Here is a 10,894-nt window from a genome sequence, read left to right as displayed (position 1 = left end):
CGGGCTGGCACCCCTTCCTTAGGACGACTAAGCTATGACCGGGTGGGCTAACAGCGAACTTAAACTCACTCGGTAGCTGCCACCAGCAATTGCCTTTACCAGCAAATTGCAAACTCTTACTTTAACACAGGTCTGGTAGGTGACCCAAGCAGCGAAGGAACCAGATTTAGTACTGTGGCACAAGAAAGAACAAACTAAGCAGAAATCCTTTTTAACTATTTATTAATAAGAATAGTTAAGTAAACAAGTTTAGCAAAAGGTTACAAAATATAACAAAGTAAAAACAGTTCTCACAAAAGGGGTTACAATAGTTAAAAACAAGAAAGCTACTAACTTACTCAGAGAACTTAATCAAAGTCACATCTCTCCCTTAGGCAGAAGTAACTTAGGGCCGTCCGGCGATCAGCTGGCAACAGTGGAACAAACATCACAGACAGAGGTTCCCGCCCATGGTGTTGAACAAAGACCACTCTCTCAGTGGGAGCTTATATCCCTTGAGGCACACCTTAGTCCCACGTGGGGATTACAGATAGATACCCAATCACCATTGATTTTCCATTCAAACAGCCCAATCAATGGATTGACCGTCATGGACTTCATTCATCAATTAGTGATATTACGCAGGTGCCCCTCGTTAACTCATTACTGACACCAGAGAGCGATTAACTTCCTGACTCTCAGGCTTCTCACAGAGAGCCATCCTCCCTAAATTGCTTATCGCAGGAATGCTAGATTTTTACAGCTCGAAAGTGATAGCATTCCCACTACATCAAAAGGGTCAGAAAGCTTAGAAAAAACGCCTCTTCCTTAAGTTCGAAAGTTGAGATTCTCAGCCAGGGCAGTGTCCCATCAAGCCCCGCTTCCCCCACAGTGCTTTGCAGGAACCAAAGACAGGAATACAGGTTTTTTCACGACAGTAGGGCATAGGAATTCGTTCATATATATTTTTTCAAAATATATCCCGCCCCCCCCCAAGGTCTGAGGGACAGTAGACCGGCCCCCTGCTGAAAAAGTTTGCTGACCCTGCGTTAAATGATGTTCTCGTGTCTATTCTTTTTAAGTGGGACAAAAGGGAATTACAGTACCAGGAATCCTATATTTAGAAACTCAACCCAGCTGGCAGTGGCAACAAGTTAACCGCTGTGCGTTTAAAGGGGAATGTTTAAACTCTGCTAAGTCATTGAACTTGCTAACGCAAGATAGGAAGGGTATTTTTAAACAATATATCCTCTCATGCCTCCCTCTCCCTGAATATTCCCACAATATTGAGCTTCAATTTTACCGATTGAACGTACAGGTTGATGGCCATGGGGTAATGTAGTGGCAGGGCTCAACCTCCCGGAGTTTGGGAAGGAGGCGGAAAACTCTTCTCTAAGGTGTGCCCCCCTTTATTTCCGTAACACAAGGGAGGGAGCACATTTGCACGTCAGCCAAGAGGGAACCCCCCCCCAAAAAAAACCACTTCTCTGACTCGGCGCAACGCACGTGGCTTCTGCTGGCTTCTGGAGGAGAAAACGCAGAGAGGGAGAGAAGGGTGAGGAGGGATGCACATGGCTTGCCAAGGGTTAAAAGGAGCTGAGCTGGATTCCTAGAGACGACAGGAAATAAAAGTGTCGGGGGGGGGGCAGGTCCTCCGTCCCCCCTCCCTTCCTGCAAGAGGGGGAGGGGCTGTCGTCTCCTTTGCAAATGCTTCCTTGGCGGCGCCTCCTGCGCTTTGGTGAGTCTCCCCCCTCCCCCTCCCTCTCCCCGGAGGGGGCATTGGGGAGAAGAGGGGGGTCCCCTCCCCACCCCCACCCACCCCCAAATCAGGGAGCCGAGGGTCCTCCCCCTCCATCTCTGCAAAGCCAAGGCGGGTGCTGTTCCCTGGAGGTTTGCAGCTACAGACCCCTGGATGCCCCCTTGAGCTCCTGGGAGAAATCCAGCGGGTCTAACTCTGGCAGGACTAAAGAGAGGGACCCCAGCCCCCAATGTGGCCGCGGGGTTGTGGGCCCCTTTCCAGCCCCTCTTCGTGGGCATCTCTCTCCCCCGAGAGGGCATTGCAAGGATCCCTGCAAGGATCCCCTCGGGTCCAGAGCCTGTTCAGCTGATCCCTCTGGGCAACCCCTTCTCCCCCCCCCCCCGAGCAGACCTTGGCAGCAGCAGCAGCACAGTGCTGGTTTATTGGGGGGGCTTTCCAAAATGGATTAACACACTGAATCGATTCTAGGCACTGACCTGATGGAAAGATCATAGGGTAGCTTCTGGTACAGGAGCAGAATTTTGGAAGGGAGCTGAATGTAGAAAGTGTGTGTTCTTCTCTGGTGGGAAAATATTTGTAATGGGAAACGATAATATTATTGTTATTATGATTATTATTACTCCTGATCCAGGCATCTGGTCCCTGATTGTGTATTTTATAAATGCACATGGTTTTAGTCCACTCATCGGTCACTTTATATAATGCATAGGGGCCTAGAAATTCCAGTTATTGTTGTAGCAGTGATGGAGTTTTAACTCCGGTTTTATTTGGGGGAGGGTTTATTTTGAATTGGTTTTGAATGTTGGGTGTTGATTTGGATTTTTGGATTTCTTTTGTAAAAAGAGTTTCCTTCTGATCTCTTGCAGGCTTCCTGAGTGGTCAGATGGATGAGCAAGACTTAGCCGGCCCTAAAGCAGGAAGAGGCCAGGCCATGGAAACTGGGAGCAGAGGGGGATTCTGGGAAAACTCTGTGCAGAAGATCCTGGGCAAGGAGGACACCCTTCGCTCAGAGGCGCAGAGGCGGCAGTTTAGGGAGTTCTGCCACCTGGAAGCCAAAGGACCCCGAGAGGTTTGCAGCGAACTCTACCACCTTGACTGTCAATGGCTGAAGCCAGAAAGGCACACAAAAGCTGAGATGCTGGACCTGGTGATCTTGGAGCAGTTCCTGGCTGTCCTTCCACCAGAGATGGAGAGCTGGGTGAGGGAATGCGGAGCGGAGACCAGTTCCCAGGCAGTGGCCCTGACCGAAGGGTTCCTCCTGAGTCAGGCAGAGGAGAGGAAGCAGGTGAGAGAGACTTTCCTCTGGATACTCCCAAGGGGCTCCAAACAGGAGGGAGAACATCCGAAAATGCTCTACTAATCGCTCATTTTTTTTTTTTTGAAAGTATCCAAGGAATGATATGAGATACCCCTAAAGATTTTGCCTCTGGCATTCCTTCTCTAACCTTTCTCTCCATTCTCAGTTTTGAATCCTTGTTTCTCTTTCAGGAAAAGGATCTGGTTGCAGAAATGGGCTCCAATTCCTCTGAGGCAGAGAGGACTCCGTTGGACACCAGAGAGAGTTCACTAGGTAAGGAGGAAGGAGTTTCTTCTCCGTTTGGTCATTGTGTTGCTTTTTGAAAGTAATCTGTAAGTTCTTTCAGTTTCTTGGGGGTGGGAGACATTTGGAACTAAGAGCCCAACAAAACTAGGAAATTGGTACCACCGTCAAAATGTACACCTCAGAGAAACGTCATGCACTCCTGGCTTCCCACTTACCTTTGTCTCTCAGGTGAAAGAAGAAGGCCGGCAAGACCTCCTCATCCATCTTTTCATGGTGGTGGAGAGGAAGCAGCAGCTGGAGAAGCAGATCAGGTAGGAGGAAGGAGCCTTGGGGGGAAAGAGGCTGAGGAGTGGGGCAGCCAGGGTGTCTCTGGGACTGAAGAAATCCCTCTCTTCCTCTTTGCTTTCGTCAAAGCTGTCTCCCAAAAAGGCCGAAAGTGCCATTCAAGAAGGTTTATCTGCTGGAAATCAGGAACAGCCTCCTCACCTTAACTAGCCTTCTCTGTGTTGCTAGTATTATTTCTCAGTACTTGCAGTTTTATTTATATACTACCTGACCCGGTCATGCGTTGCTGTGGGGTTTTTTGGGGGGGGGGAGTATTGATGTCATTTGTGTTTTGAATGGTAACGGTTGCATAACTTGTTTTTGGTTAGTGTTTGATGTAATATACTTTTCCGGATGTATGAACTTTTTCCTTGGATTTGTTGTTTTAATTATTTTTGTTTTCTTATGATTGTTTGTTGTGCCTGACTCAGGGTCAATGTTTCCCAGGAAAGGGGGAGGATGTATCCGTTCCCCCCTGGACTATGTGTTTTTTCCTCCCCCCCCCCAATTGTTGTGTCTCATCCCTGTGATTACTCCCATCCTGTAGCGATCCATGAGGTATCCAGTCCCCCCTTCCCCACCCTGAGGCTCCCCTTACCCTACGTCAGCCCATGACCTATTTGGGCTCCCCACCCCCCAGGGCTCCACTCGGGATAGTATTTAAAGTAGAGTAGAGTCCTAGTTTGTAGGCTGTAGAGCTGAGGCCTAGTCTGTAGGCCGTAAAGTAGAGCCGAGGCCTAGTCTGTGAAGTAGAGTTGAAGCCTAGTCTGTAGGCTGTAAAGTAGAGCTGAGACCTAGTTTGTAGGCTATAAAGTAGAGGCGAGGCCTAGTCTGTCAGCCTTGGCTTGGGCTAGTATTTAAATGTGAGACGAGGCCTCCACCTGTATCTCCATTCCTTGGCCTGACTCTGTGGGTTGTCTGGTAATGGCCACCTTGGTGGTTTCAGTTGCTCGGTTGATGATGTCATTATTTGGCACCGCCCTTTAGAACTTTTGCTGGTGACAGCGCCCAATCTGCCTTTCTATTGGATGCTGCTGGAGTCTTCAGACCTTCTGCTGGTGATGTATAATTTGGGCGCCTCTTTTTGTGTTTAATCATTATTTTAGGTATGGAAGGTGTGCTTTTTTGGATTTTTTTTAAATGCTAGATCCCTCCCTGATGGGCAAGGTACGCTTTGTTCTAATTTGATGCAATTCGGTTTAGCGGTTATGGTGCAAGGGTGTTACCTCCGTGCACGCAGTGTCTACATTTTTATATATATAGATTTATGATTGAGTGTTACGATGGGTTTCTAAGCAGTTGACATATCATAGAAACAGTGGCCAGGATTCCCCTACACCCCCCCCCAAAAAAGCAGACCACAGGGAAAAGAGAGAGGACATCCTTTCATTTTTGCCCCCACATGACCTGTGAAGTCATGACCTTCTTCAGATATCAGAGGAGGACCTTTGTCTTTTCCCTATCAGGGTCCAGTGTGCTTTGAAGATGTAGCTGTGCATTTCACGGAGGAGGAGTGGGCGTTGCTGGATCCTGACCAGAGAGCGTTGCATAAGGAAGTCATGGAGGAGAATCGTGGGATCATGGCCTCCCTTGGTAAGGCTCCCAGTTGGATGATAATATCTGCTTTGAAATTCCATAGATTATATATATCAAAATGAGAAACGTGCCAGATGTGGATGGAGTTCGACATCACCACCTACAGCACCTGGGAGTGTATCAAAGCAGAGGTCACCATAATTGGAGGGGTATGGATTGTTTCATCTGTGAAAATGCCTCCTCCAGTTATGCTTCTTTAAACCATGATCAGGCTGCTCTGAACTGCCCAGGCCTTCATATATGTAGTTTTCAGATTTCTTAGGGAAGTGAAGCAGATGGCGCTGTGGGTTAAACCACAGAGCCTAGGGCTTGCCAATCAGAAGGTTGGTGGTTTGAATCCTCGCGAAAGGGTGAGCTCCCGTTGCTCGGTCCCAGTTCTGAGATGAGCGCCGCAACCCCAGAATCGGTCACGACTGGACCTAATGGTCAGGGGTCCCTTTACCTTTACCTAGGGAAGTGAAAGTAGATTCTGTCAGGCTTTGTGTTCTTGTGTTTGCTTCTGTCTCTTTTTGGTGGAACAAGGAGACCATGGACCTTGGAAATGGAGCAAAAACAGGTGACTGACAATAGAGATGCAGAAAATTCCATGATTGGGCCAAACAAAATCCATTCAAGAAAAGAGCCAGGCTTTGCACATTTCAGGTTCCCACCAATATGTCCATGAGTACCACTCAACAAAGGCAGTGAACCCTGCAGCAAGACATCACTTCTAACCCCCTTCCGTTCTTCCACTATCACAGGAGTAAATAAGCATTGTCCAATCATTTGGGGCTCCATTTATTTCTGAGGTTCTAATCCATTTCTCTCTCCATCACAGGTGGTAATGAATTGGAAATGAATAACAGGGGAGACCACGACAAAATCCACACAGTAGAGAAACCATATGAATATTTGGAGTGTGGAGAGAGCTCCATCTCCCTTTCCACTTCCTATCAGATAAATCTTATTGGGATGAAATCCTATCAATGTTTGGAATGTGGAAAGAGATTCAGTCAGAGCTCCAATCTCGCTTCCCATCAAAGAATTCATACAGGGGAGAAGCCATATCAGTGCTTGGAATGTGGAAAGAGATTCAGTCAGAGCTCCAATCTCGCTTCCCATCAAAGAATTCATACAGGGGAGAAGCCATATCAGTGCTTGGAATGTGGAAAGAGATTCAGTCAGAGCTCCAATCTCACTTCCCACCAAAGAATTCATACCAGGGAGAAACCATATCAGTGCTTGGAATGTGGAAAGAGCTTCCGTCATAGCTCCGGTCTCACTTCCCATCAAAGAATTCATACCGGGGAGAAACCATTTCATTGCTTGGAATGTGGAAAGAGCTTCAGTCAAAGCTCTGGTCTCACTGCCCATCAAAGAATGCATACAGGGGAAAAACCCTATCAATGCTGCGAATGTGGAAAGAGCTTCATTCACATGTCCATTCTCACTTCCCATCAAAGAATTCATACAGGGGAGAAACCTTATCAATGTTTTGAATGTGGAAAGAGCTTCAGAAAAAGCATCCACCTCACGTTCCATCTAAGAATTCATACAGGGCAGAAACCATATCAGTGCTTTGATTGTGGAAAGAGCTTCAGTAGAAAGAATCATCTGACTATCCATCAAAGAATTCATACAGGGGAGAAACCCTATCAATGCTCTGAATGTGGAAAAAGCTTCATTCACAGGGTCAGTCTCACCTCCCATCAAAGAATCCATACAGGGGAGAAACCCTATCAGTGTTTGGAATGTGGAAAGATCTTTGGTCACAGTGGCTCTCTCAGTTTACATCAAAGAATTCATACAGGGCAGAAGCCATATCTGTGCTTAAAATGTGGAAAGAGATTTGATCGGAGCTCCACTCTCACCAACCATCAAATAACTCATACAGGGGAGAAACCATATCAGTGCTTGAAATGTGGAAAGAGCTTCACCCAGAAGCAAAGTCTCACTGCCCATCAGAGAATTCATACACTGGAGAAACCATTTCACTGTCAAGAGTGTGGAAAAAGTTTCAGTTGGAAGGAAAGTCTCTCTTCCCATCAAAGAATTCATACAGGGGAGAAACCTTATCAGTGTTTGGAATGTGGAAAGAACTTCAGTCATAGTTCCAATCTTGCTACCCATCAAAAAATCCATGGAGGGGAGAAATTGTATCAGTGCTTGGAATGTGGAAAGAGCTTCAGTCGGAAGGACCATCTCACTTCCCATCAAAGAATTCACACAGGGGAGAAACCCTTTCAGTGTCTGGAATGTGGAAAGAGCTTCAGTCGGAAAGATAGTCTAACTTCTCATCAGAGAATTCATACAGGGGAGAAACCATAACAGTGCTTCGAATGTGGAAAGAGCTTCAGAAGGCCAACCTCACTTTCCATCCAAGAGCTCTCTCTCTCTCTTTTTTAAAAAAATTTTTTTTTCAAATAAACTTTATTGAGATTCTAGTTAAAATAAACATACGCACACACACTTGAAATAATAATGAAAAAATACAAAATCATAATAGATAAGAGATCTAAAATTAACAATATTAACAAAATAAATATAAATTGAAAATTAAATTCATACATTCACATTTTCCTTAATCTCCCCTCCTAAATGACTTCCCCTCATCTCTCTCTCAGGTTCATTGGATACTATATAACATTACTGCTTCCCCATATATCAACCAATATCTACCCTTAAATATGTAATATGTGGAAATTCGACATCTATCATCTTTCTCAACTTGAATTAAATCTAAGCCTAAGCTATTCAATACGAGAACTAAAAATAAACGCAGGACTTTACCGTGGGGCACTGTCTTTTCATGTATTCTCCGAATTTGTCCCAGTTAAGCTGGAATTTCTTATTCGAATGCCCTCTAATTGAATTTGTCAGATTATCCGAATCTAAATATCCAAACAATTTCTCCCGCCATTCCTCGATGTTAGGTATCTCTTTATTTTTCCAATAGGATGCAATCAGAGTTCTTGCCACTGTTACCGCATACAAGAACAATGTCTCATCTTGTTTCTTTATTATATTATCCATAATCCCCAATAGAAAAAGTTCTGGGGTCTTTTTTATATTATATTTGAGCATTTTTTTAATTTCTTCAAATACTTGGTTCCAAAATTTCTTTATTTCCCCACAGTGCCACCACACGTGTATAAATGTTCCCGTTTCCTTTCTACATTTCCAACATAAATTATCTTTGGTTTTATACATTTTATGGATTTTTACGGGGGTTAGATGCCATCTATAAAAATAACTTAATCATATTCTCCCTTATTCCCTCCGAGGCTGTGAATTTCCAGGTTTTTGTCCATAATTTCTCCCATTCCTCCATATTTATGCTTTTCCCCACATCTATGGCCCATTTTGTCATCACTTCCTTTACCATCTTGTCTTTGGTCTCCCATTCGAGTAATGTGTTGTACATTTTGGAAATTATTTTGGTATCTGGTTTGATTAAATTTTTTTCCAATAAAGAAGGTTCATCCAAAAATCCTTGTCTGTGTTTGTGTTCGTTAAACTTACTATGGATCTGGTGGTATTGTATCCAAGCAGTTAGGTGCTGTTTTATTTCCTCATAATCTTTTACTTTCAAAATTCCATCTTTTTCTTCTAATAGATCCAAGTAATTTCCCCATTTCCTCTCTGAATTTATCTTCTTTACTGTAATTATTTCCATGGGGGATGCCCATCTAGGTGTTTTTTGCTCCAGCAATCTCTTATGTTTATTCCAAATACCCAAAAGAGATCGCTTGATAATATGGTTATTGAACCCTTTGTGTACTTTCATCTTGTCATCCACTAGGTAAGCGTGCCTAGTTTATTGATTTTCTGAGCCTTCCAAATCCAAAAGTTCACTGTTTTCTAATGTTAGCCACTCCCTTAGCCACACAAATCCTGCTGCATCATGGTATAAGTTTAGATCTGGGAGAGGCAGCCCTCCCCTTTCTTTGGCATCAATTAATAATTTGTGCTTTATTCTTGCAGGTTTGTGGTTCCAGATGAATTTCCTAATGTCTTTTTTCCAATTTTAAAAAATATTATTCCCTGTCCCCAGGATTGGTATCATTTGAAAAAGGAACAGCATTTTGGGGAGTATGTTCATCTTCACCACTGCAATTCTCCCTAGTAGTGATAAATTTAATCTCTCCCAATTATCCAGATCTTTTTTTACTTCCTTCCAGGCTCTGTCGTAATTATCTTTTACTAGATTGTTTGTATTATTAGTAATCCAGATTCCAAGGTACTTTGCTTTCTCCACTACTCTTAATCCTACTTTATCCTGCAATTGGCCAATTTCTTCCTTTGTTAAATTTTTCGTAAGCATATTAGTTTTATTCATATTTAGATTAAACCCCGACAGTCTGCCATATTATTTTATTATTTTCAAGATATAAGGAATAGTATCCAACGATTGTTGTAATAATAACATCATCCGTGAATGCTTTCAATTTATGAGCATATTTCCCGATTCTGACTCCTTTGATTTTCTCATCTTTCCTGATATTTTCTAACAAAAATTCAAGGCTCAGGATGAATAATAACGGTGATAGGGGACACCCCTGCCTGGTGCCCCACTGGATGGTAATCTCTCCAGATATCTTGTTATTTGTTATAAGTTTAGCTCTTTGGATTTTATAGATTGCATCAATTCCATTACAAATTTTATCTCCAAAGCCTAGATGTTTTACACTTTCCTTCATGAAATTCCATGATACCTTATCAAATGCTTTTTCAGCATCTAGCAGCAAAAACGCGGCTTTTTTATTTATCTTTATGCTCAAATATTCTAATAAATTCAATATATTTCTCAAATTATTATGCATAAATCTTTTTGGGAGGAAGCCGGATTGATCTTTATTTATTAACTTCTCCATTATCTTTTTCATTCTCATAGCTAGCAGGTCTGCGAATATTTTATAATCGTTATTAAGCAAAGAAATTGGTCTAAAATTCTTAATTTGATTGGTATCTGAACCTTGCTTAGGGATCACTGTGATATAAGCCTCTTCCCAGGATTTTGGTATCTCTCCTTTCTCAGTAATTTTATTCATTAAATTCTTCATTGGTTCAATTAAATTCTTTTCAAATTTTTTATAAAATAGGGCCGGTAATCCATCAGTTCCAGGTGATTTTCCGTTTTTTGCTATCCTAATTACCCTCTGTATCTCCAAGATCGAGAATGGATCATTCAGCGACTTAGTGATCTCTTCCTCAATTTTTTTATCTTTGTATTTTCCGAATATTTTTCTATCTTTTCCTGATCTACTATTTCCTCCCTATATAAGTTGGTATAGAAATGAACAAAAGATTCCTTAATTTCCCTTGGGTCTACTATCACTTTACCATCCTCCACTAATTTGTCTACAATTTTTCTTTCTGTTTTTTCTTTAACTGCCAGGCTAAGTATCTCCCTGCCTTATTGGAAAATTCAAAAAAAATTTGTTTTAAATATCTTATCTTGTTTTCTATCTCTTTATCTAATAAGGAAGAAACTTGATTCTGCAAAAATTTTATAGCTCTTTTCAATTCCTCTTTCCTTTGACCTTTTAATTTCCCTAATTCGATTTCATTTTCCCTTAATTCTTTTAACAAATTTTCCAATTTATTTTCTCTTTCTTTCCTCTTCCAGCTACTTTGACTAATAAAGAACCCCCTCAGAACGGCCTTCCCAGCATCCCAGACTATATTCAATGGTGTATCTTGGTTTAAATTCA

The 10,894-nt window shown here is 42.7% G+C and overlaps 1 protein-coding gene across 1 annotated transcript; it reads left to right on the top strand.

Annotated features, from left to right (window-relative positions):
• The first annotated feature begins 1,596 nt into the window (after nucleotides 1-1,596).
• LOC118078342 (uncharacterized) lies at nucleotides 1,597-7,581 on the top strand. Its single transcript, XM_060282002.2, has 6 exons — nucleotides 1,597-1,717; nucleotides 2,605-3,023; nucleotides 3,227-3,308; nucleotides 3,510-3,592; nucleotides 5,072-5,198; nucleotides 6,019-7,581. Exons 1-6 carry the CDS (start codon nucleotides 1,687-1,689, stop codon nucleotides 7,506-7,508), a joined length of 2,232 nt encoding a protein of 743 aa, XP_060137985.1. The 5' UTR covers nucleotides 1,597-1,686; the 3' UTR covers nucleotides 7,509-7,581.
• Nucleotides 7,582-10,894: the final 3,313 nt, after the last annotated feature.

Source organism: Zootoca vivipara, chromosome 12, assembly GCF_965207765.1.
Source record: "Zootoca vivipara chromosome 12, rZooViv2.hap1.1, whole genome shotgun sequence".
Lineage (NCBI taxonomy): Eukaryota > Metazoa > Chordata > Lepidosauria > Squamata > Lacertidae > Zootoca > Zootoca vivipara.
This window is presented reverse-complemented; position numbering and strand designations above follow the sequence as displayed.